The sequence below is a fragment of the Anomaloglossus baeobatrachus genome, chromosome 9 (assembly GCF_048569485.1).
Source record: "Anomaloglossus baeobatrachus isolate aAnoBae1 chromosome 9, aAnoBae1.hap1, whole genome shotgun sequence".
Taxonomy (NCBI): Eukaryota; Metazoa; Chordata; class Amphibia; order Anura; family Aromobatidae; genus Anomaloglossus; species Anomaloglossus baeobatrachus.
Genome location: NC_134361.1, coordinates 51,348,429 through 51,375,396, shown reverse-complemented (window position 1 = coordinate 51,375,396; position 26,968 = coordinate 51,348,429). Strand labels below are relative to the sequence as shown.

Below are 26,968 nucleotides of genomic sequence, written 5' to 3'. Positions count from 1 at the left end.
GGGAAAGGGATAACGTGTATCCTTCAGACGTTTGGAAAAACGCTTGTCCGGATAAGCATGGTGTTTCTGGATTGATTCTCTGAAGTCAGAGTGGTCCAGAAAAGTACTCAATTTACGCTTGGGATACAGAAAATGGAATTTCTCCTGCTGGGCAGCTGCCTCCTCTGCTGAAGGGGCTGGGGGAGAAATATCCAACAGCCTATTGATGGCCGCTATAAGGTCATTTACCATGGCGTCACCATCTGGCGTATCCAAATTGAGTGCGGTGTCAGGACCAGACTCCTGATCACCCACCTCTGTCTCATCATATAGAGACCCTTCTCGCTGAGACCCTGACCCGCGTGATGACGTGGAGGGTCTCTCCCAGCGAGTTCGCTTAGGCGGCCTGGGACTGTCGTCAGAGTCAGAGCCCTCAGCCTGTGATGCCTGGTACCCCCTTGAAGTACGGATTAGTTCCAACTGAGGGGGACCGGGGAACATAGACACAGCAGTGTCCATGGTCTGAGCAACTGGCCTGGACTGCAAGGCCTCCAGGATTTTTGTCATGGTCACAGACAATTTTGTCAGCAAAGACTGCAAATTCTGTCCCCGTCACCGGGGCAGGGTTCACAGGCGTCTCTGCCTGGGCTACCACCACCATAGACTCTGGCTGCCGAAGTGCCACTGGGACTGAACATTGCACACAATGAGAGTCGTTGGAGCCTGCTGGTAGATTAGCCCCACATGCTGTACAAGCAGTGTATATAGCCCGTGCCTTGGCACCCTTGCGTTTTGTGGATGACATGTTGCTGTCTCCTCAGAGCAATATAGGGGTATACAGCCAAGAAGCGACCGTACAGTGCAGTATATATATATATATATATATATATATATATATATATATATATATATATATATATATATATATATATATATATATATATATATATATATATATATATATATATATATATATATATATATATATATATATATATATATCTGGTACAGGAAAAAGTACACCAATACAACACTGTGGCACTAGTGGAGCCAGCACTAATGTGCTGCTTACCGCCCGCTAAACGCGGGTGTGTGGTCGCCAGAAATCCCTAGTCTGGGTCTCCCAGAGCCTGTGTCCGTCCTCCAGCCAGACTGCATGCAGGAATGGCTGCCGGCGTCCTGTGGAGGGGGGGGGCGGGCCCTGGGCGTGCTCAGACCAAAAGCGGGAAACCTGCGTCCCACTGTGCCTAGTGAGAGGGCTGGAGCATGTAAATAAGGCTCCAGCCCTCGGCGCTGACGATTGCACAGCGTCTGTCCCATTCCCTGAGTGACAGGGAGGGGGCGGGAACGAAGCGGAGCTAGGCCGCAAAAGCCGGGGACTAAATTTATAAGCGCCGCCGCCGTAAAAGCTAAGTCCCCGGCGCACTACAAGTCCCAGCCGCGCCGCCGCTCCGAGAGTGGCCGGCGCGGTAGTTCCCAGCACATGAAGTCACACAGCTAAGCTGCTGTGACTCAAACCCCAGCGTGCAGCGCTACTGTCCCCGGCGCACTAACACACCCAGCAAGTCTGGCGTGTGCGTGCCTGTCTGTACGGGGACACAGAGTACCTGAAAGTTGCAGGGCCTTGTCCCTGAACGGTACCCAGCTCCGTATCCAGCAGGTTCACTGGGTCTGTGGATGGAGCCCGGCCTCAGGGCTTGGGGGCCGGTAAGATCCCACTTCCTCAGAGCCCCTCAGGGGGATGGGGAAGGACAACAGCATGTGGGCTCCAGCCTCTGTACCCGCAATGGGTACCTCAACCTTACAAACCACAAGTGGGGTAAGAAGGGAGCATGCTGGGGGCCCCATATGGGCCCTCTTTTCTTCCATCCGACATAGTCAGCAGCTACTGCTGACTAAACAGTGGAGCTATGCGTGGATGTCTGACCTCCTTCGCACAAAGCAGAAAACTGGTGAGCCAGTGATCCCACTGGGGGTGTATAGCCAGAAGGGGAGGGGCCTTACACTTTTTAGTGTAATTGCTTTGTGTGGCCTCCGGAGGCAGTGCTATACACCCAATCGTCTGGGTCTCCCAATGGAGCGCCGAAGAAAGGGGATTTTTTTCGTATGCAAAAATTATGGGTGGGGGCGGTAGTCGGGTCAGGATCCCAGGGAAGGAAGGCAGGGGTAATGATCTTAATAAACAAACACTTTACTCACGAAATAGTGTCCCAAGACAGTGATGATGGTGGGAGGTACATACATATCAAATTAACTAGCCCACAGGGAGAGTTTAGCATACACAATATATACGCCCCTAATACCGAACAAAAAGCCTTCTTTGACTATCACCAACAAATCGGGAGTGGATGTAGACCCAAATAAGATAGTGGGGGGAGATTTTAATGCAGTAGTTTCGAAAGAGGAGGATAGCAGGTATGGCAAGGAACAAGGTAGGCAGAGTAGGAATACAAAGGGTTTGATGGCCAAATTACTGGAAGACACAAATCTGCAGGACAGTTGGAGAACGCAACACCCATATGAACGTGAATTTACACACTACTCACACCCACACGAAGCATGGTCAAGGATTGACTTTATGTTAGTAGACCAAAGACTCTGGCACAGGGTCAAGGATGTAGACAGAGAACATGGTTATATCCGACCACAGCCCGGTGACCTTAGACTTAAATGACAGAATACAGAGGGGCTCGGATTATATATGGAGATTTCCATCATTCTTACTCAAAGATAAAGATTTTATTAAAACATTAAAGGAGTGGTGGGAGGAATATTGCGGCACTAACAGCGGGCACGAGGAAGAGGCAATGCTATTCTGGGAAACAGCGAAAGTAGTATTAAGGGGGAGACTGATGGGGCATGTAGCCAAAAATCAGGAAACAGACGCAAAAACATTACCAGGAGGCAAGCACTAGTTTGAGAGAGAAATACACAAGGTACCTAGAAAACAAATCCCAAAAAGCAAAAGAAGAGTGGAAGGAAGCAAAACAAGAGTTTGACATGTGGGTAGGAAAACGAGAAGAACTAGTAAGGTCTCAGCAGGAGGTTGACTCGCACCGATTTGGCAATAAGGCAGGTAAACTGCTGGCTAACCTGGCAAAGGGAAGACGACCGTTGACGTTAATAGCTAGTATGACAAGACAGGATGGGACCAAATCGACGAATCCGCAGGAGATCAACCAGATCTTGGGGGAATACTATGCCAAACTATATAGTAAAGGGGATGAAAATAGAGAAGGAGGGAGGGAGTGGCTAAAGACATTAGGACTTACACAAATAACCGAGGACGAACTGACTAGACTGAACGCGGACATCACAATAGAGGAAGTGCAAACAACAATAGGAGAACTGAGTATACATAAAGCACCGGGGCCTGACTGGTTCAATGGGGAATTCTATAAAGTACTAAAGGAGGAAATATCACCAACGCTGACACGTATGTTTAATAAAATGTTAGGGGGTACGGGAATGTCTAGCCACCTTAACACTGCATATATAAAACTTTTACCCAAAAGGAGACAAAAATTTGGACAATCCAACGAATTATAGACCAATCCCACTAATCAACCAAGACCTTAAACTAGTGGCCAAATTGATCGCCAATCGATTGGCAGAGGTATTACCAAGGCTAATTTCTCCCGCCCAATCGGGGTTTGTAAAGGGGAGAGCAGCCGTGACGAATGTAAGAAAGGCCATGATAGTAATGGACGCCATCAGACACAGGGATCCACAAGGAGGGGAGTTGCCAGCCATGATCACGTTGGATGCTGAAAAAGCGTTTGATAATGTGCAGTGGCTATGGCTGGAAACAGTCCTAGATAATATGGGCTTCAGGGGAGCATTCAGAACATTTATAGGTATACTATATGCAAACCCTCAGGCAAGAGTGGCGACACCCGGATTTTTGTCACGAGTAGAGTTGAGCGCGGTTCGTGGTTCTCCAGTTCTAGGCTCGAGTGATTTTGGGGCATGTTCTAGATCGAACTAGAACTCGAGCTTTTTGCAAAAGCTCGATAGTTCTAGAAACGTTCGAGAACGGTTCTAGCAGCCAAAAAAAACAGCTAAATCATAGCTTGGTTTCTGCTGTAATAGTGTAAGTCACTCTGTGAATCAAACTATTATCACATTTCAGTGTATAGTGTGCGTGAACAGCGCCTTCAGATCACTGCTGTTTCTATAATGGCGATCGCCATTTTTTTTTTTTTTTTTCTTGTCTTCCTTCCCTAAGCGCGCGCGTCTTGTGGGGCGGGCCAGCATGTCAGCCAATCACAGACACACACACAGCTAAGTGGACTTTGAGCCAGAGAAGCAACGGCATGTGTGATAGGATCTGCATGTCACATGTCCCTGCATTATAAAACCGGACATTTTCTTCACGGACGCCATTATCTGCCTTCTGCGTCTTTGGTGTCAGACATCACTGTCGCAGCTCCGTCTTGAGTCCTATCGCTGATACAGCTGTATGCGCTGCATACACAGCGTTAGACAGCATAGGGAGAGCACTTTATAGCAGTCCTTTTAAGGGCTCAAACCGGCAGGGTCAGAGTTAAGGTGACAGGTCCTGAAAACAGCGCCAGCGTCTGTGCAGCCAAGGTCAGGGATTTCCTCCCTGCATTTCACCATTAGGAGGGAATAGAAAGGCAGGCTTCCATTCCTCTACCCAGAGCACCACAATCCTGCCACTGTACCCTCTTGTCCTCTGCACACTCCAACTCATAACTAAGCCATTATACTAGCAAACACTCAGTGTACCTAGTGGCATCCTATCTGTGGCTATTGGACTTTGCTATAGTCCCACTAGTGCCAAGACATTTGCAGAGCGCATCTGCCTGCGTTGCACACTCCAACTAATTATAACTAAGTTACATTGTCAGGGATATTTATTCTTTATTATTCTGCTGTTAATAAAGCTAGACCACCACTGCAATCTTCACCACCTCTCAATTTTTACTACCACATTTTCAGTCCACAATCTTGTCGCAATCAACATGAGTGGCAAAATGACAGATGCTGGTGGAAAGGGGAAGAGGCGTGGTGGAAAAGGCAAAAAAGGTTTTGTCAGTGGGGAAGGTGGCAAAGCTCCATTATCATCTGCTGCAGATAGACCATCTACTAGCAAAAGTAAGATGTCTACTACTTATTGTGGACAATCCGATGTGCTCCCTTTTTTACGGACACGAACAAGAGGAACAAAGGTAGATGATGGGCAAAAAAGGAAAATGCTTGAATGGATCTCAAGTGGTCCAACAAGTGCCCTCTCAGCCACTTCAAGTACCGCATCCAAAAAACACCAGTCCTCTGAGTTGTCATCCCAATCACACTTGATTTCTCCCAGCTCTGAAGTCTCCATCAGCCCTGCACAGTATGGTGGAACTGAGATGGCTGAGTCTGCAGAGCTGTTCAGTCACACTATAGCCTGGGAATCAGAGGTCTGCTCCCAAGCTACAGTGAGTACAGAACAGGAAATGGTCTGCAGTGATGCCCAGAACCTTTGTGACTCTGATTCAGGCCGTGAGGACCAAGTTTCTGAGCATAATGTTGACCCTTTGTCACAAACTGTAACACCTGTGGTTATAGACAATGAGGAACATACTGATGAAGATGAGACGCAGATACCCGATTGGGATGACAACTTAAATATTCGGTCAGGGCAAGAAGAGGCTCGGTCTGAGGGGGAGGGGAGTGCAAACACAACAATTGATGATGACGTTCTAGATCCCACCTACTGTCAACCCCCAGTCAGGCACTCGAGGAGGTCAACAGAGGCGGTGGAGGAGGATGCAACCGACGACGAAGTTACCTTGCGCCTTCCTGGACAGAGTCGGAGCACTGGTAGCACGTCTACAACTGCATCCTCAGCCACCACTCTGCCTATGAGCATTATTCGGGGTGGATCAACAGGTCGCATGGCCTCTAAGCCTTGCCTAGCCTGGTCCTTTTTTCACATCTAAAAAGATCGCCCAACTCATGTGATATGTAACATTTGTCATGATTCTGTTAGTAGAGGTCAAAACCTCAGCAGTTTGACAACTTCTTCCATGAATCGTCACATGACTAAATATCATAAGTCCCGGTGGGAAGCTCACCGTGCTGCAATGCGGCCTAGCGGAGCGAACCATCCACCGCCCGCCCCTTCCAGTGCATCCGCGCGCTCTTCATCTTCTAGGACTGTGGGGACAGCTGTCACACCTGTTTTTCCACGCAAAACTTCCACCACTGTAACCGCAACAGGCAGTTTGCTTGTAAGGTCGTCAGTTGGTTTGGAAGGGGAAACAAGTGAGTGTGTACAGCTCTCTCAGACATCGATAGCACCAACGTTGGATGAAGGCAACATCATGTCTCCGCCTGCACTTTCCTCACAAACCTGCATTTTTCCAGGGACACCCTACTCAACACCGTCTACACACAGCTGCCAGATCTCTGTCCCTCAGATGTGGTCAAATAAAAGGCCACTTCCTCCGACCCATGACAAAGCTAAGAGGTTGACTCTATCCCTCTGTAAGCTGTTGGCTACCGAAATGCTGCCTTTCCGCCTAGTGGACACACAGGATTTTAGAGACCTTATGTCTGTCGCTGTGCCCCAGTACCAGATGCCTAGTCGCCACTACTTCTCTAAGAAAGGTGTGCCCGCGCTACACCAGCATGTCGCACACAACATCACCGCTTCCTTGAGAAACTCTGTGTGTGAACGGGTGCATTTCACCACCGATACTTGGACCAGTAAGCATGGACAGGGACGTTACATGTCGCTGACTGGGCACTGGGTAACTATGGTGATAGATGGTGAAGGGTCTGCTGCACAAGTCTTGCCGTCCCCACGACTTGTGTGTCAATCCTCTGTCTGTCCAAGTTCCGCCACAGCTTCTGCATCCTCCACCTCATCTGGGTCCTCCACCTCCGCCCCAAGCCTGCCTGGTCAGGCCACCAGCGTTCTCACTGCGCAGAAGGAATCACGCACCCCTCATTACTATGCTGGCAGCAGAGCGCAACGGCATCAGGCGGTCTTTAGCTTGACATGTCTTGGTAATAAGAGTCACACAGCTGAGGAGTTGTGGTCAGCTCTGCGGTCCGAGTTTAATAAATGGTTGTCTCCACTCAACCTGCAGCCTGGTAAGGCCGTGTGCGACAATGCTGCAAACCTGGGTGCGGCCCTTCGCCTGGGCAAGGTGACACACGTACCTTGTATGGCTCACGTGTTGAACCTTGTCGTGCAGCAATTTTTAACACACTATCCCAGCCTAGATGGCCTTCTGAACAGGGCACGAAAACTGTCTGCTCACTTCCGCCGTTCAAGCGCCGCAGCTGAGCGACTTGCATCGCTCCAGAAGTCTTTCGGCCTGCCGGTTCATCGCCTGAAATGCGATGTGGCGACACGCTGGAATTCAACTCTCCACATGTTACAGCGACTGTGGCAGCACCGCAGAGCCCTGGTGCAATACGTCATGACGTATAGCCTGGGCCAACGAGATGCAGAGGTGGGGCAGATCACCCTGATGGAGTGGTCTCAGATCAAGGACCTATGCACCCTTCTGCACAGTTTCGACATGGCGACGAATATGTTTAGCTCTGACAATGCCATTATCAGCATGACGATTCCAGTCATTTACATGCTGGAGCACACGCTAAACACTATTCGGAGTCAGGGGGTGGGACAACATGAAGGGGAGGAACTACAGGAGGATTCATATGCGCAAGGGACAACAACATCACCAAGGTCCAGACGTTCATCATCACCAACGCAGCAGGCATGGGACCAAGGGGGACAGGGATCGACAAGGGCGCATAGTAGCAGGCGAAATGTTGAGCAAGGTGCAGGAGAACATGAAGAAATGGAGGACGAACTGTCCATGGACATGGAAGACTCAGCGGATGAGGGAGACCTTGGTCAAATTTCAGTTGAAAGAGGTTGGGGTCAGATGTCAGAGGAAGAAAGAACGGGTAGCACCTCTATGCCACAAACACAGCGTGGACTTGGTCCGCATGGCTGCGCAAGACACATGAGTGCCTTTTTGTTGCACTACCTCCAACATGACAGTCGTATTGTCAAAATTAGAAGTGATGATGACTACTGGATTGCCACACTATTAGATCCCCGGTACAAGTCCAAATTTTGTGACATAATTCCAGCCATAGAAAGGGACGCACGTATGCAGGAGTATCAGCAGAAGCTGTTACTAGATCTTAGCTCGGCTTTTCCACCAAACAACCGTGCAGGTGCAGGGAGTGAATCTCCCAGTTGTAACTTGACAAACATGGGACGGTCTCGTCATCTTCAACAGTCTACCCGTACCAGTAGGACCGTATCTGGTGCCGGTAACAGCAATTTTATGGAATCTTTTCATAATTTTTTTAGACCCTCTTTTGCAAGGCCACCAGAGACAACAAGTCTGACACATAGTCAACGGCTGGAGAGGATGATACAGGAGTATCTCCAAATGAACATCGATGCCATGACTGTGCAACTGGAGCCTTGCTCCTTTTGGGCTTCAAACCTAGAAAAATGGCCAGAGCTCGCAACTTACGCCTTGGAGATTTTGTCGTGTCCAGCTGCCAGCGTTGTCTCTGAACGTGTATTCAGTGCTGCTGGGTGTGTGCTGACAGATAAGCGCACGCGTCTGTCCAGTGACAATGTGGACAGACTGACGTTCATCAAAATGAACAAGTCATGGATCCAGAAGGAATTTACTACCCCTGTGTCATCCTGGGGAGAGTAAATGCTTGTTGATTTGGAATGTGCTTGATGCAAATCAAAACATCCTGTTTGCAACTAGGGCACAACTGCTGCCACTGAAGGGGTGGGTGTGTGTGGGGCCCAATTTTTGGAAAAAAGGGAGACTCCGCTTGGAGTAACCCTTGCTTGATGTGTTTTTAAAAGAAGCCAAGATGAACAGAGCTGGGATCAGGAAAGACTTTGCTACCTACCCCGGTGTCATCCTGGGGACGGATAAGAATGACGTATTTTTGAATGTGCTTGATGCAAATCTAGCTGTGAAGTGTACAACTGGGGCACAACTGCTGCCACTGAATGGGTGGGTGTGTGGGGCCCAATTTTTGGAAAAAAAGGGAGACTCCGCTTGGAGTAACCCTTGCTTGCTGTGTTTTTAAAAGAAGCCAAGATGAACAGAGCTGGGATCAGGAAAGACTTTGCTACCTACCCCGGTGTCATCCTGGGGATGGATAAGAATGGCGTATTTTTGAATGTGCTTGATGCAAATGTAGCTGTGAAGTGTACAACTAGGGCACAACTGCTGCCACTGAAGGGGTGGGTGTGTGTGGGGCCCAATTTTTGGAAAAAAGGGAGACTCCGCTTGGAGTAACCCTTGCTTGATGTGTTTTTAAAAGAAGCCAAGATGAACAGAGCTGGGATCAGGAAAGACTTTGCTACCTACCCCGGTGTCATCCTGGGGACGGATAAGAATGACGTATTTTTGAATGTGCTTGATGCAAATCTAGCTGTGAAGTGTACAACTGGGGCACAACTGCTGCCACTGAATGGGTGGGTGTGTGGGGCCCAATTTTTGGAAAAAAAGGGAGACTCCGCTTAGAGTAACCCTTGATTGCTGTGTTTTTTATAAATGATCCAAGCTGCACAGAGCTGGGATCAGGAAAGACTTAGCTACCTACCCCGGTGTCATCCTGGGGACGGTTAATTATGGCGTATTTTTGAATGTGCTTGATGCAAATCTAGCTGTGAAGTGTGCAACTGGGGCACAAGTGCTACCACTGAAGGGGTGGGTGTGTGTGTGGCCCAATTTTTGGAAAAAAGGGAGACTCCGCTTGGAGTCACCTTGCGGTGTTTTACATGATTTTAGAAGGGCGTGCCATGCCTATATCTGTGTGTCCTCCTCTTTTTCCTTGTCCAGCTGTTTTGTTTTCGCATGAGTATATGTCCTTGTCACTTTCCAATGTGTTTGAGTTGTTTGTCACCTTTAGGACACCTTTGAGGGTGTTTTCTAGGTGTTTTTCTGTGTTTGTGATTGCCTGCCATTGTTTCCTATGCAGTTCGAGTTCGGTTCGTCGAACGTTCGACGAACCGAACTCGAACGGGAGGTCCGTTCGGCGAACCAACCTTGAGCCGAACCGCGACCGGTTCGCTCATCTCTAGTCACGACCCTTCTCTCTGACCAAGGGGACGAGACAGGGGTGCCCGCTGTCTCCTCTCTTGTTCAATCTAGCCATTGAGCCATTATCAAAACTGATCAATGGAGGAGACTGCTTTGAGGGCATTAACATTGGAATGGAAAAAGTACATTCAGCTCTATTCGCTGACGATATCATATTATTCATGAATAGACCACAGAATGACCCTTTAAAAACAATACAACAGATAGAGAGATTTGGGTCTATGGCAGATTTTAAATTGAACAAGACAAAATGTGAAATACTGTTTCTGAATGAGCGAACCATGTCATCCCTGAAAACCTATGGAATAGGGGATAACATATGTGGGATAACGAAAGCAAAAACCCACCTTAAATACCTGGGGATCCAGATGGGACGCCAGCCTGCCTCCATTTATGAATTAAACTTCAAACCGCTGATACAGAAAATAGAACGAGAGCTAAATTTGTGGGAGGGGCTGCCGCTATCCCTGCTAGGTATAAGATGTGGGAGGGCTGCCGCTATCCCTGCTAGGTATAAGATGTGGGAGGGCTGCCGCTATCCCTGCTAGGTATAAGATGTGGGAGGGCTGCCGCTATCCCTGCTAGGTATAAGATGTGGGAGGGCTGCCGCTATCCCTGCTAGGTATAAGATGTGGGAGGGGCTGCCGCTATCCCTGCTAGGTATAAGATGTGGGAGGGGCTGCCGCTATCCCTGCTAGGTATAAGATGTGGGAGGGGCTGCCGCTATCCCTGCTAGGTATAAGATGTGGGAGGGGCTGCCGCTATCCCTGCTAGGTATAAGATGTGGGAGGGCTGCCGCTATCCCTGCTAGGTATAAGATGTGGGAGCGGCTGCCGCTATCCCTGCTAGGTATAAGATGTGGGAGGGCTGCCACTATCCCTGCTAGGTATAAAATGTGGGAGCGGCTGCCGCTATCCCTGCTAGGTAGAAACCACCTCTTAAAAATGATGAGTTTCTCGAAGCTGTTATACCCAATGCAGACTATCCCTATATTATTAAAGCATGCGGATGTAAATAGACTGAATAAAGCATTTACAAGCTTCCTATGGAAGAGAAAGACCAAGAATTAAGGCGGAAAAACTAATGCTACCACTGGAAAAGGGAGGAATCAAGATGACAAATGTGAGAGGCTACAACCTTGCATGCTTGATGAGGCACGTAATAGACTGGCTGAGGAAGACAAATAGCTATTCTAACATAAAATTGGAAAGTGAGTACTGTAGACCATGGGACTTGGGGGCAATATTACACACGTCATTGGCCAATATTCCGAGGAATATTAAGCACTCCCTGGTATGTAGAGATATGATAATGGCGTGGAAAGCAGTGAGGAAAAAGTTTAACCTGTCCTGGCGAATCTCCAAATACCTAAATATCTGGAATTTTCCGGAATTCCCAGCAGGGAGGGAAAACAATATTTCTAGAATGGAGAAATAAGGGGGATCGGTGGGGTGAAGGATCTGCTCCATAAATAGGTGGTTGACCCTTGAGGAGATGGTGAACAGGTACGGGCTTTCCCCATTCCAAATCATACAATACAAACAAGTGGAAAAGGGAATAATGGGACTATTGAGGGATGTTAGAAAAGAACAGGTAATGAATGAAATGGACCAATTTATAATGAAGGATAAACAGGAGATTACTATCTCCTCCCTGTACAAAGATCTGAGAACAGCACTGGTACCACTGCACTCGGACCAGGTCTGGGGAGCATGGGCACGACAACTAAAAGATACAGAGGCAGGGGAAAAGATACAGCAGGGATGGATGAGGAAGAAGGGAATTTTGTTACTTACCGTAAATTCCTTTTCTTCTAGCTCTTATTGGGAGACCCAGACGATTGGGTGTATAGCACTGCCTCCGGAGGCCACACAAAGCAATTACACTAAAAAGTGTAAGGCCCCTCCCCTTCTGGCTATACACCCCCAGTGGGATCACTGGCTCACCAGTTTTAGTGCAAAAGCAAGAAGGAGGAAAGCCAATAACTGGTTTAAACAAATTCTCTCCGAGTAACATCGGAGAACTGAAAACCGTTCAACATGAACAACATGTGTACCCGCAAACAAACCAAAAATCCCGAAGGACAACAGGGCGGGTGCTGGGTCTCCCAATAAGAGCTAGAAGAAAAGGAATTTACGGTAAGTAACAAAATTCCCTTCTTCTTCAGCGCTCTATTGGGAGACCCAGACGATTGGGACGTCCAAAAGCTGTCCCTGGGTGGGTAAAGAAATACCTCATGTTAGAGCTGCAAGACAGCCCTCCCCTACGGGGAGGCAACTGCCGCCTGCAGGACTCTTCTACCTAGGCTGGCGTCCGCCGAAGCATAGGTATGCACCTGATAATGTTTGGTGAAAGTGTGCAGACTCGACCAGGTAGCTGCCTGGCACACCTGTTGAGCCGTAGCCTGGTGTCGTAATGCCCAGGATGCACCCACGGCTCTGGTAGAATGGGCCTTCAGCCCTGATGGAACCGGAAGCCCAGCAGAACGGTAGGCTTCAAGAATTGGTTCTTTGATCCATCGAGCCAGGGTGGCCTTAGAAGCCTGCGACCCTTTGCGCTGACCAGCGACAAGGACAAAGAGTGCATCCGAACGGCGCAAGGGCGCCGTGCGGGAAATGTAGATTCTGAGTGCTCTCACCAGATCTAACAAATGTAAATCTTTCTCATACCGATGAACTGCATGAGGACAAAACGAAGGCAAAGAGATATCCTGATTAAGATGAAAAGAGGATACCACCTTCGGGAGAAACTCCTGAATGGGGCGCAGCACAACCTTATCCTGGTGGAAGACCAGGAAGGGAGCCTTGGATGATAGTGCTGCCAGCTCAGACACTCTCCGAAGAGATGTGATCGCTACCAGAAAAGCCACTTTCTGTGATAGTCTAGAAAGTGAAACCTCCCTCAGAGGCTCGAAGGGCGGCTTCTGGAGGGCAACTAGTACCCTGTTCAGATCCCATGGATCTAACGGCCGCTTGTACGGGGGTACGATATGGCAAACCCCCTGTAGGAACGTGCGCACCTTAGGAAGGCGTGCCAAACGCCTCAGAGAAAAGACGGATAGCGCCGAGACCTGACCTTTAAGGGAGCTGAGCGACAAACCTTTTTCTAACCCAGATTGCAGGAAAGAAAGAAAGGTAGGCAATGCAAATGGCCAGGGAGACACTCCCTGAGCAGAGGACCAGGATAAGAATATCCTCCACGTTCTGTGGTAGATCTTAGCGGACGTGGGCTTCCTAGCCTGTCTCATGGTGGCAACGACCCCTTGGGACAATCCTGAAGACGCTAGGATCCAGGACTCAATGGCCACACAGTCAGGTTCAGGGCCGCAGAATTCCGATGGAAAAACGGCCCTTGGGACAGTAAGTCTGGTCGGTCTGGGAGTACCCACGGTTGGCCGACCGTGAGCTGCCACAGATCCGGATACCACGCCCTCCTCGGCCAGTCTGGGGCGACAAGTATGACGCGGCTGCAATCGGATCTGATCTTGCGTAGCACTCTGGGCAAGAGTGCCAGAGGTGGAAACACATAAGGGAGCCGGAACTGCGACCAATCTTGCACTAGGGCGTCTGCCGCCAGCGCTCTTTGATCGCGAGACCGTGCCATGAAGGTTGGGACCTTGTTGTTGTGCCGTGACGCCATTAGGTCGACGTCCGGCACCCCCCAGCGGCGACAGATTTCCTGAAACACGTCTGGGTGAGGGGACCATTCCCCTGCGTCCATGCCCTGGCGACTGAGGAAGTCTGCTTCCCAGTTTTCTACGCCGGGGATGTGAACTGCGGATATGGTGGAGGCTGTGGCTTCCACCCACATCAGAATCCGCCGGACTTCCTGGAAGGCTTGCCGACTGCGTGTCCCCCCTTGGTGGTTGATGTATGCCACCGCTGTGGAGTTGTCCGACTGAATTCGGATCTGCCTTCCTTCCAGCCACTGCTGGAAGGCTAGTAGGGCAAGATACACTGCTCTGATTTCCAGAACATTGATCTGAAGGGTGGACTCCTGCTGAGTCCACGTACCCTGAGCCCTGTGGTGGAGAAAAACTGCTCCCCACCCTGACAGACACGCGTCTGTCGTGACCACCGCCCAAGATGGTGGTAGGAAGGATCTTCCCTGTGATAATGAGGTGGGAAGAAGCCACCACTGCAGGGAGTCTTTGGCCGTCTGGGAAAGGGAGACTTTCCTGTCCAGGGATGTTGACTTCCCGTCCCATTGGCGGAGAATGTCCCATTGAAGTGGACGCAGATGAAACTGCGCAAACGGAACCGCCTCTATTGCCGCCACCATCTTCCCGAGGAAGTGCATGAGGCGTCTTAAGGAGTGCGACTGACTTTGAAGGAGAGCCTGCACCCCAGTCTGTAGAGACCGCTGCTTGTCCAGCGGAAGCTTCACTATCGCTGAGAGAGTATGAAACTCCATGCCAAGATACGTTAGTGATTGGGTCGGTGACAGATTTGACTTTGGGAAGTTGATGATCCACCCGAACGCCTGGAGAGTCTCCAGTGCAACATTCAGGCTGAGTTGGCATGCCTCTTGAGAGGGTGCCTTGACCAGTAGATCGTCCAAGTAAGGGATCACAGAGTGTCCGTGAGAGTGCAAGACTGCTACCACTGCCGCCATGATCTTGGTGAACACCCGAGGGGCTGTCGCCAGACCAAATGGCAGAGCTACGAACTGAAGATGGTCGTCTCCTATCACGAAGCGTAGAAAGCGTTGGTGCTCTGTAGCAATCGGCACGTGGAGATAAGCATCCTTGATGTCTATTGATGCTAGGAAATCTCCTTGAGACATTGAGGCAATGACTGAGCGGAGGGATTCCATCCGGAACCGCCTGGCGTTCACATGCTTGTTGAGCAGTTTTAGGTCCAGAACAGGACGGAAGGAGCCGTCCTTTTTTGGAACCACAAAGAGATTGGAGTAAAATCCTCGCCCCCGTTCCTGAGGGGGGACAGGGATCACGACTCCTTCTGCTCTTAGAGAGTCCACCGCCTGCAGCAGGGCATCTGCTCGGTTGGGGTGTGGGGAGGTTCTGAAGAACCGAAGTGGAGGTCGAGAACTGAACTCGATTCTGTACCCGCGAGACAAAATGTCTGTTACCCACCGGTCCTTGACCTGTGACAGCCAAATGTCGCAAAAGCGGGAGAGCCTGCCACCGACCGAGGATGCGGAGGGAGGAGGCCGAAAGTCATGAGGTAGCCGCTTTGGAAGCGGTTCCTCCATTTGCTTTCCTGGGGCGTGAGTGAGCCCGCCAGGAATCTGAGCTCCCTTGTTCTTTCTGAGTCCTTTTGGACGAGGAGAATTGGGCCTTGCCCGAGCCTCGAAAGGACCGAAACCTCGACTGCCACCTTTTCTGTTGAGGTTTACTTGCTCTGGGCTGTGGTAAGGAAGAGTCCTTACCCTTGGACTGTTTTATGATTTCAGCCAATGGCTCACCAAACAGTCTGTCTCTAGATAATGGCAAGCTGGTTAAGCATTTTTTGGAACCAGCATCTGCTTTCCAGTCCTTTAACCACAAGGCTCTGCGCAAAACCACAGAATTGGCGGACGCCATAGCGGTACGGCTCGTAGATTCTAGGACAGCATTGATAGCATAGGTCGCAAACATTTGCGAAGTTAGGGACGCCACCTGCGGCACTGCTGGATGTATGATAGCATCCACCTGTGCTAAACCAGCTGAAATAGCTTGGAGTGCCCACACGGCCGCGAATGCTGGAGCAAACGACGCGCCGATAGCTTCATAGACAGATTTCAACCAAAGGTCCATCTGTCTGTCGTTGGCATCTTTAAGTGAAGCGCCATCCTCTACTGCGACTATGGATCTAGCCGCAAGCTTGGAAATTGGGGGGTCCACCTTTGGACACTGGGTCCAGCGTTTGGCCACCTCAGAGGGAAAAGGATAACGGGTATCCTTAGAACGTTTAGAGAAACGCTTGTCTGGATGAGCGTCGTGTTTCTGGATCGATTCTCTGAAGTCAGAGTGGTCCAAAAAAGCACTTAATTTACGCTTGGGATACAGGAAATGGAACTTCTCCTGCTGTGCCGCTGCCTCCTCTGCAGAAGGGGCTGGGGGAGAAATATCCAACAGTCTATTAATTGCCGATATAAGGTCATTAACCATGGCGTCACCATCAGGGGCATCCAGATTGAAAGGAGCCTCAGGATTAGAATCCTGATCACCGTCCTCAGTCTCATCACAGAGAGACTCTTCTCGCTGAGACCCTGAGCAGTGTGATGACGTGGAGGGTCTTTCCCAGCGAGCTCGCTTAGGCTGCCTGGGACTGTCATCTGAGTCAGAGACTTCAGCCTGTGATGCTTGAGACCCCCTTGAAGTACGGATTAGTTCCAACTGAGGGGGACCGGAGAGCATAGACACAGCAGTGTCCATGGTCTGAGTAACTGGCCTGGACTGCAAGGTCTCCAGGATTTTTGACATAGTCACAGACATTTTATCAGCAAAAACTGCAAAGTCTGTCCCCGTCACCGGGGCAGGGTTCACAGGCGTCTCTGCCTGGGCTACCACCACATTAGGCTCTGGCTGACGAAGTGCCACTGGGACTGAACATTGCATACAATGTGAGTCTTTGGAGCCTGCCGGTAGATCAGCCCCACATGCAGTACAAACAGTGTACACAGCCTGTGCCTTGGCACCCTTGCGTTTTGCGGATGACATGTTGCTGCCTCCTCAGAGCAGTACAGGGTGTCCAGCCAAGAAGCGACCTTACAGTGCAACTATATATATATATGGTACTAAGAAAAAAGTACACTAATATAACACTGAGGCACTAGTGGGGCCAGCACTAAAGTGCAGCTTACCGCCCGCTTAGGAGCGGGTGTGTGGTCGCCGAAATCCCTTTAGTCTGGGTCTCCCAGAGCCTGCTGCCTTTCCCCAGCCAGACCGCATGTGTAATGGCTGCCGGCGTCCTTGTGGAGAGGGGGGGCGGGCCCTGGGCGTATACAGACGAAGAGCGGGAAGCCTGCTTCCCACTGTGCCTAGTGAGAGGGCTGGAGCATGTAAATAAGCTCCAGCCCTCGGCGCTGCCAATTGAGCAGCATCTCTCCCCTACCCTGATTGACAGGGTGGGGGCGGGAACGAAGCGGCGCTAGGCCGCAGAAGCCGGGGGCTAAAGTTAGAAGCGCCGCCGCCGTAAAAGCGCGGTCGGCGCAAAGTCCCCGGCGCACCACAAGTCGCAGCTGCGCCGCCGCTCCAGTAGCGGTCGGCGCAGTAGTTCCCAACATGTAACGTCACTCAGCAAAGCTGCAGTGACCTAACCCCAGCGCACAGCGCTACTGTCCCCGGCGCACTATAACGCTCAGCAAGCCTTGAGAGTGTCCGTGCCTGCCGGGGACACAGAGTACCTGAAAGTTGCAGGGCCTTGTCCCTGAACGGCACTCCCGCTCCAAATCCAGCAGGTTCTCTGGGTCTGTGGATGGAGCCCGGCCTCAGGGCTTGGAGGCCGGTAAGATCCCACTTCCACAGAGCCCTCCAGGGGATGTGGAAGGAAAACAGCATGTGGGCTCCAGCCTCTGTACCAGCAATAGGTACCTCAACCTTACAAGCACCACCGCGGGTGAGAAGGGAGCATGCTGGGGGCCCCATATGGGCCCTCTTTTCTTCCATCCGATATAGCCAGCAGCTACTGCTGACTACAAACAGTGGAGCTATGCGTGGATGTCTGACCTCCTTCGCACAAAGCAGAAAACTGGTGAGCCAGTGATCCCACTGGGGGTGTATAGCCAGAAGGGGAGGGGCCTTACACTTTTTAGTGTAATTGCTTTGTGTGGCCTCCGGAGGCAGTGCTATACACCCAATCGTCTGGGTCTCCCAATAGAGCGCTGAAGAAGGAGGTGATTAATGAGGGCTGGAGGGACACACAGTTTAGATTAATGCACAGAGCAATTTATGGTTTTAACATCCCCACCAAGCAGACTATGAATAAAATAGAACATTGCCCCAAATGTAAACAGCCGAAAACGGACTTATACCACGGGATTTGGCAGTGCCCACAAAGTCAGAAATTTTGGGGAAAAATGAAGACACTTATAGAAAACGTATGGGAAGTGGAAATGGAACTAGACCCATTGTTATGGATTTTCCACCACAGGACTAAAGAAAAGGAAGGAGGAGGAGATACACGGGGGACCACGATTCCAAGACTCTTTCATAATATTGCTATGATAGGGAAAAAGGCCCTACTACGCAGATGGCTCGAGGAATCTGTTCCATCAGAGGAGGAGGTGGTCAATCAGATTAAAAAGCTGCTCAATATTGAACAGTTGGAAGCCGAAAGAAATAAGGATGAACTAACGGGAAACTTTTTTAAAAAAATGGAAGAGATTTATAGTACAACAGTATGGAGTTGCAGAAATACGGAAAGTGGTATCTCCTTTCACTAATACGGAATGGTATCTACTGGGAGACTTGCAAGGCACATTGGGAAAGCTGAAAATACACACGCAGTAGAGACAACAGTAGGGCGAAACGAGGGTTTCAGAGAAATAGGGCTTCAAACGGGAATCAGCATATAGAGGAGCTGTGTGTTCTTTTGCGACTTATACCTGGTGTTCAGCGTATTAAAAATGTTGGGGGGGATAAAGTGGGAATAAAAGAGGGTGGGTTAAGACAAGGGTGGGTAAATTGGTAAGGTGAATTTATTCTTGTTCAAATGTTAGACATATTGTAATAATTCTGAAAAATGCAATAAATTTTTTTTTTTTTTTTTTTTTATAAACATAAGAGGAGATGGAGATATCACAGTCTTTACTAACATAAGTGTAAAGTCGTGGCCAAACATTAATCTGCATTTTTCGAGTTTCATTTTTTTATATGAAAAGATTTTTCAATAATTCATAAGACAACAGACATACAATGAGAATGACTATATGAGGATACGGGAAGTCAAAGAAGGGAATTTTGTTTACTTACCGTAAATTCCTTTTCTTCTAGCTCCAATTGGGAGACCCAGACAGTGGGTGTATAGCTACTGCCTCTGGAGGCCGCACAAAGAACTACACTTAAAAGTGTAAGGCCCCTCCCCTTCTGGCTATACACCCTCCCGTAGGAGTACGGATTCCTCAGTTTTAGTACCAAAGCAAGAAGGAGGAAAGCCAATAACAGTTTCAAAAACAAATTCAATCCGATAACAAGATCGGAGAACTTAAGAAACAACATGAACAACATGTGCACCCGAAAAACGAAACCCTAAGAACAAATAGGGCGGGTGCTGGGTCTCCCAATTGGAGCTAGAAGAAAAGGAATTTACGGTAAGTAAACAAAATTCCCTTCTTTTTCGCTCCTAATTGGGAGACCCAGACAGTGGGACGTCCAAAAGCAGTCCCTGGGTGGGTAAAAAGATACCACATGAACGGGCTGTCAGACAGCCTCTTCCTACAGGTGGGCCACCGCCGCCTGAAGGACCTGTCTACCTAGGCTGGCATCTGCCGAAGCGTAGGTATGCACTTGGTAGTGTTTGGTAAACGTGTGCAGACTCGACCAGGTAGCCGCCTGGCACACTTGCTGAGCCGTAGCCTGATGCCGCAATGCCCAGGACGCACCCACGGCTCTGGTAGAATGGGTCTTCAGTCCAGATGGAATTGGAAGCCCAGCAGAACGGTATGTGTGAAAAATTGGTTCCTTGATCCACCGCGCCAGGGTGGATTTGGAAGCTTGCGATCCCTTATGCTGACCAGCGACTAGGACAAAGAGCGCATCAGAACGGCGTAGAGGCGCCGTGCGAGAAATGTAAATCCGGAGTGCTCTCACCAGGTCCAACAGATGTAAACCCTTTTCAAATTGGTGAACTGGATGCGGACACAAAGATGGCAAAGTGATATCCTGATTGAGATGAAAGGAAGAAACCACCTTGGGAGAAAACTCTGGAATTGGACGCAGTACTACCTTGTCTTGGTGAAACACCAGGAAGGGAGATTTGCAAGATAACGCCGCTAGCTCGGACACTCTTCGAAGAGACGTGACCGCCACAAGAAAAACTACCTTTTGTGAAAGCCGAGAAAGGGGAACCTCTTTCAAAGGCTCAAAAGGCGGCTTCTGGAGAGCAAGGAGAACCTTGTTCAGATCCCAGGGTTCCAATGGTCGTCTGTAAGGAGGAACGATATGACAAACTCCTTGGAGAAACGTGCGTACTTTAGAAAGCCGTGCCAAGCGCTTCTGAAAGAATACGGATAGCGCGGAGACTTGACCCTTAAGAGAGCTAAGCGACAAACCTTTTTCCAACCCAGACTGCAGGAAGGAAAGAAAAATTGGCAATGCAAATGGCCAGGGAGAAAACCCTTGAGCCAAGCACCACGCTAAGAATATCTTCCACGTCCTGTGATAGATCTTAGCTGAGGATGGTTTTCTAGCCTGTCTCATTGTGGCAACAACTTCATGAGATAAACCTGAGGCCGCTAGGATCCAGGACTCAATGGCCACACAGTCAGGTTCAGGGCCGCAGAATTCAGATGGAAAAACGGCCCTTGAGACAGCAAATCTGGACGGTCTGGTAGTGCCCACGGTTGGCCTACCGTGAGATGCCACAGATCCGGGTACCACGACCTTCTTGGCCAGTCTGGAGCGACGAGTATGGCTCGATGGCAGTCGGACTTGATTTTCCGGAGAACTCTGGGTAACAATGCTAGAGGTGGGAACACATAGGGGAGTCGGAATTGCGACCAATCCTGAACCAAGGCGTCTGCCGCCAGCGCTCGGTGATCGTGAGACCGTGCCATGAAAACTGGGACCTTGTTGTTGTGCCGTGACGCCATCAGATCGACGTCCGGCGTCCCCCAGCGGCAACAGATCTGCTGAAACACGTCCGGGTGAAGGGACCATTCTCCTGCGTCCATGCCCTGGCGACTGAGAAAGTCTGCTTCCCAGTTTTCCACGCCTGGGATGTGAACTGCGGATATGGTGGACGCTCTGCTTTCCACCCACGTCAAAATCCGCTGGACTTCTTGAAAAGCTTGGCGACTGCGTGTTCCCCCTTGGTGGTTGATGTACGCCACCGCCGTGGAATTGTCCGACTGAATCCGAATCTGCTTGCCTTCCAGCCATTGTTGGAAGGCTCGCCGGGCAAGATAGATTGCTCTGATTTCCAGAACATTGATCTGCAGGGTGGACTCTTCCTGAGTCCACGTCCCCTGAGCCCTGTGGTGGAGAAACACCGCTCCCCACCCTGATAGGCTCGCATCTGTCGTGACCACTGCCCAGGACGGGGGAAGGAACGACTTTCCCTGTGACAATGAGTTGGGGAGAAGCCACCAACGCAGAGAGTCCTTGGCAGTCTGAGAGAGGGAGACAGTCCTGTCGAGGGACGTCGATTTCCCATCCCATTGGCGTAGAATGTCCCATTGTAGAGGGCGCAGATGAAACTGTGCGAACGGGACCGCCTCCATTGCTGCTACCATCTTTCCTAGAAAATGCATGAGGCGCCTCAGTGAGTGCGACTGGCTCTGAAGGAGAGATTGCACTCCAGTCCGTAGCGAGCACTGCTTGTCCAGTGGAAGCCTCACTATCGCTGATAGAGTATGAAACTCCATGCCAAGATAAGTCAGAGATTGGGTCGGGGTTAGATGAGACTTTGGAAAGTTGATAATCCACCCGAAAGTCTGGAGAGTGTCTAGCGCCACCTTCAGACTGTGTTGGCATGCCTCTTGAGAGGGTGCCTTTATAAGCAGGTCGTCTAGATACGGGATGACCGAGTGACCCTGCGAGTGCAGAACAGCTACTACTGCTGCCATGACTTTGGTGAAGACCCGGGGGGCTGTTGCCAGACCGAAAGGTAACGCTACGAACTGTAGGTGCTCGTCGTGTATGACGAAGCGTAGGAAACGCTGATGCTCTGGTGCAATCGGCACGTGGAGATACGCATCTTTGATATCTATTGATGCTAGAAAATCTCCTTGAGACATTGAGGCTATGACGGAGCGTAGGGATTCCATCCGGAACCTCCTGACTTTTACGTGTCTGTTGAGCAACTTTAGATCCAGGACGGGTCGATACGATCCGTCCTTTTTTGGGACCACAAACAGATTGGAGTAAAAACCGTGACCTTGTTCCTGAAGAGGGACGGAGGTCACCACTCCTTCCGCCTTTAGAGCGGCCACCGCCTGCAACAGAGCCTCGGCTCGGTCTGGTGGTGGAGAAGTTCTGAAGAAACGAGTTGGCGGACGAGAACTGAACTCTATCCTGTACCCGTGAGCCAGAATATCTCCCACCCAACGGTCTTTGACGCTTGCCAGCCAAATGTCGCCAAAGTGGGACAGCCTCCCACCGACCGCGGGTGTGGGAATCGGAGACCGCAAGTCAGGAGGACGCCGTCTTGGCAACGGTTCCTCCGGCTGGCCTTTTTGGGCGTGACTGAGACCTCCAAGAATCTGAGCGTCTCTGGTCCTTTTGAGTCTTTTTTGACGAGGCGAATTGGGACCTGCCCGGTCCTCGAAAGGACCGATAACCAGACTGACCCCTCCTCTGTTGGGGTTTGTTTTGTCTGTGTTGCGGTAAGGAAGAGTCCTTACCCTTGGAGTGTTTGATGATTTCATCCAAACGCTCTCCAAACAATCGGTCACGAGAAAAAGGCAAATTGGTTAAGCACTTCTTGGAATGAGAATCTGCTTTCCAATGTCTCAACCACAGGGCCCTACGCAAAACCACGGAGTTGGCTGACGCCACTGCCGTGCGGCTTGTAGCGTCAAGAACAGCATTAATCGCGTACGACGCGAATGCCGCCATTTGCGAGGTCAATGGTGCTACCTGCGGGGCAAATGCACGTGTGACTGAGTCGACTCGCGCAAGCCCGGCCGTGATAGCTTGGAGTGCCCATACGGCCGCAAAAGAAGGCGCTAATGACGCTCCAATCGCTTCATAGATGGATTTCAGCCAGAGCTCCATCTGCCTGTCAGTGGCATCTTTAAGTGCCGCTCCATCTTCAACTGCAACCAAGGATCTAGCTGCAAGCCTGGAAATTGGAGGATCCACTTTTGGACACTGGGTCCAACCCTTGACCACTTCAGTGGGAAAAGGGTAGCGTGTATCTTTAAGCCGTTTAGGAAAACGCCTTTCAGGATAAGCGTGAGGTTTCTGGATTGCGTCTCTAAAGTCAGCGTGGTCCAGAAAAGTGCTTAATGTACGCTTAGGGTATCTGAAATGGATTCTCTCGTGCTGCGAAGCTGACTCCTCTACAAGAGGAGCTGGTGGGGAAATATTTAACATCTTATTGATGTTAAATATAAGATCATTAACTATGGCGTCACCATCTGGTGCATCTAGATTGAGAGCGGTCCCAGGATCAGAATCCTGATCAGTTACGTCCGCCTCATCACCCATAGATTCATCTCGCTGGGAACCTGACCATTGAGATGAATGTGAAGGCCCGTCATAGCGAGCCCGCTTAGGCTGCCCGGGGCCATCGTCCGAGTCAGAGTCTTCACCCTGAGGTGTAGATGCCCGTCCCGGAGCTTGGAGGTAATTGAGCTGAGGGGGACCAGGGGGCAATGATTGCACAGTGTCCGTGGCCTGAAGTACAGGCCTAGCTCGCAATGTGTCAAGAATTTGTGACATAGTGAGAGACATTCTGTCAGCAAAAGCTGCAAACTCAGTTCCTGTCACCTGGACAGCATTCACAGGTGGTACACCCTGGGTCACGTCCAGCAGAGGTCCCGACTGTGCAAGCGCCGCAGGGGCCGAGCACTGCACACAATGGGGGTCCGTGGAGCCTGCCGGTAGAAAAGTCCCACATGCGGTGCAGGAAGCATATAATGTCTGTGCTTTGGCACCCTTGCGTTTTACGGACGACATGCTGCTGGCTCTCTGCAATGTGAGAGAGTCTATAGCCAAAGGGCGACCAGCGCTATGTAATACCAAGTATTTGTAAAAACAAAATACTAAAAATACTACTGGCACAAGAGGGGGTGAGCCCTGAGGGCTGCTTACCGCCCGCTGAATAGCGGGATAAGAGGCGTAGAATTCCTTGTCTGGGTCTCCCCGGCTCCCCTCTGCAGCTCAGCGTGTCAGCAGGAATGGCTGCCGGCGTCTGTGGAGAGGGGCGGTCCGTGGGAGTTTCCAAACAAAAGTGCGGGAAACAGTGTCCCCTCTGTGCCGACTGTGAGGGCTGGAGTATGTAAAAACGACTCCAGCCCTCAGCGCTGATGCCTTGGCCAGCGTCCCGCCCCTCTCCTGACTGGCAGGTCTGGGGGCGGGAACGAACGGAAGCAGGCCGCAAAAGCCGGGGACTCGAGTTATCAGCGCGGCCGCCGTAAAAGCGCGGGCCGCGCTGAAGTCCCCGGCGCACCACAAGTGCCAGCCGCGCCAGCGGCCGGCGCGACCGATTCCTAGAAGTGGCCAGCGTCCCGCCCCTCTCCTGACTGGCAGGTCTGGGGGCGGGAACGAACGGAAGCAGGCCGCAAAAACCGGGGACTCGAGTTATCAGCGCGGCCGCCGTAAAAGCGCAGGCCGCGCTGAAGTCCCCGGCGCACTACAAGTGCCAGCCGCGCCGCAGTCCCAGCGGCCGGCGCGACCGATTCCCATAAGTGTGCCTGCTTCAGCGAAGCTGAATGAGGCCATGGCACAAGCGCCGCAGCGCTGATGTCCCCCGGCGCACTACAACACCCAGCATGCTGCGGTGTGAGCGCCAAATGCACGGGGACACAGAGTACCTTGAGGAAGCAGGGCCATGTCCCTGATGTACTCCGCTCCATCCAGCATCTTCTCCAGGGGCTGTAGATGGAGCACGGTCTCAGTGCCTGGAGACCGGTAAATCCCACTTCACCCAGAGCCCTGTAAAAAGGGATGGGGAAGGAATCAGCATGTGGGCTCCTGCCGCCGTACCCGCAATGGGTACCTCAACCTTACAAACACCTCCGACATACAGTGGGGTGAGAAGGGAGCATGCTGGGAGTCTGTATAGACCCTCTTTTCTTCCATCCGACATAGTCAGCAGCTGCTGCTGACTAAAAACAATGGAGCTATGCGTGCGTGTCTGACCTCCTGCGCACAAAGCTAAAACTGAGGAATCCGTACTCCTACGGGAGGGTGTATAGCCAGAAGGGGAGGGGCCTTACACTTTTAAGTGTAGTTCTTTGTGCGGCCTCCAGAGGCAGTAGCTATACACCCACTGTCTGGGTCTCCCAATTAGGAGCGAAAAAGAAAAGTGGAATTCTGACCTATAACTTATCAATGGTTATAACGTAATAGCACAAAGATAATTTGAAGAATTCCAAGAAATTTAGTAATGTAACAATTTCTAAATGTTACCCCGTCATTGAGAAAAAGATGTTTATGTATCGTAATTGCACAAATGGTATGTTTGTATGTTCACAACAGTTTCGTCAATAAAACAGATTTGAAATTAAAAAAAAAAAAAAAAATAAAGCATCCAAAATGCAGCGTTTTAGCTGTGTTTTGAAACGCACATGCAGTGACAAAACACTACAGAATATTTGTCAAGCCAGAACGCAGCATGCGCACATACCCTAAATTTGTGTACATACCCTTAGCAGCAAAAAGAAAAAAAAAATGCTTATATAATACAAGTGACTGATGCATTTTTAATACCCCATTACTGTAGATTTTGAAACGCAACAAAGCTATATAGTTTAATATAAATGGCAACAACATGGGACCTGGTCTCTGACACTTGCTGCCCATTGTTCTGACAGCGTGAATCAAATCGGCTGACAGGATCCCTTTGAACCACACAGATGGAAAAAAGTCTGAGGATTTTATTTTACGTATTTCCCTTACCAGAATTTAAAAAAAAATAAAAAAAAATAAATAAAAAGGAAACACCAAATATACATACTAACCAGTTTTAACTGTTGTCTGGGAGGTTGGAATCTGAACCGTAAACCTTTGGCCAGCGAGAGCCACTTGAGTGCCACCAACCTTAGACACCGATACAGTCTGACCTGAAGGCGTCCCTGCGGAGAAAAACAAAATAGATTACATTAGCAATAATCTGCAACAGTAATTAGGCATGTCAGCATTGCAAATAATGGAAAAAAAAATTTAGAAAAAAAAAAAATAAAAAAGGGCGTCACAATTAAAAAAAAAATGAAAAAAAAAAAACAAAAAAACCCCAAATGCAAAAAAAATAAAAAGCAGCTTGACTATCAGGAGTCTCTTGTCTTCCCAGGTGAACTCACAGCTCCAATTTAAGAGGGTATCTGTCAGATCCAATGATGCCATTAGCCTGCAGAGATATATGTATCTAATAAACGGATTTTTGTGTACTCACCGTAAAATCGTTCTCTCTTAGCCATCATTGGGGGACACAGGACCATGGGTGTTATGCTGCCTATCCATAGGAGGACACTAAGTAGATGCAAAAGCATAGCTCCTCCTCTGCAGTATACACCCCCTGGCCGGGCCAGGCAACCTCAGTTTTAGTACACAAGCAGTTGGAGAAAAAAAAACAGTAAAAACTTCCCAACAGAGGAACATGAGAAAGGAAGAGTCATAACCAAATAAGGTACTTGAAAACGTATGTAGGCTAGACCAGGTCGCAGCCTTACATACCTGTTCCACTGAAGCCTGATGCCGAATGGCCCACGAAGCACCAACTGCTCACGTGGAATGAGCCCGCAGCCCACTAGGAATGGGCTTGAGTTGCAAGCGGTAGACTTCCTGGATCGCCTTTGAAGCTGCCTGTCCCTTCTTAGGCCCCTCAGGAATGACGAACAAAGAGTCCGTTTTCCTAAAGGGGGCTGTCCTGGATATGTAATATCTGAGAGCTCTGACGAGGTCTAACGAATGCAGAGACCTTTCCACCCTATGAACTGGGTGTGGACAAAAGGAAGGCAGAACAATGTCCTCGTTCAAATGAAACGGGGTAAGAACCTTTGGAAGGAAATCCGGAAGGGGGCGCAGAACCACCTTG

The 26,968-nt window shown here is 50.1% G+C and overlaps 1 protein-coding gene across 1 annotated transcript in view; it reads right to left on the bottom strand.

Annotated features, from left to right (window-relative positions):
- The window catches only part of LOC142251166 (transcription initiation factor TFIID subunit 9-like), a 50,158-nt gene that overhangs the window by 10,620 nt on the left and 12,570 nt on the right, over positions 1–26,968 (bottom strand). Inside the window, exon 6 of the mRNA XM_075323708.1 lies at positions 25,896–26,009. Coding sequence (XP_075179823.1) covers positions 25,896–26,009 — 114 coding nt within the window. The remainder of the gene's footprint in view (positions 1–25,895; positions 26,010–26,968) is intronic.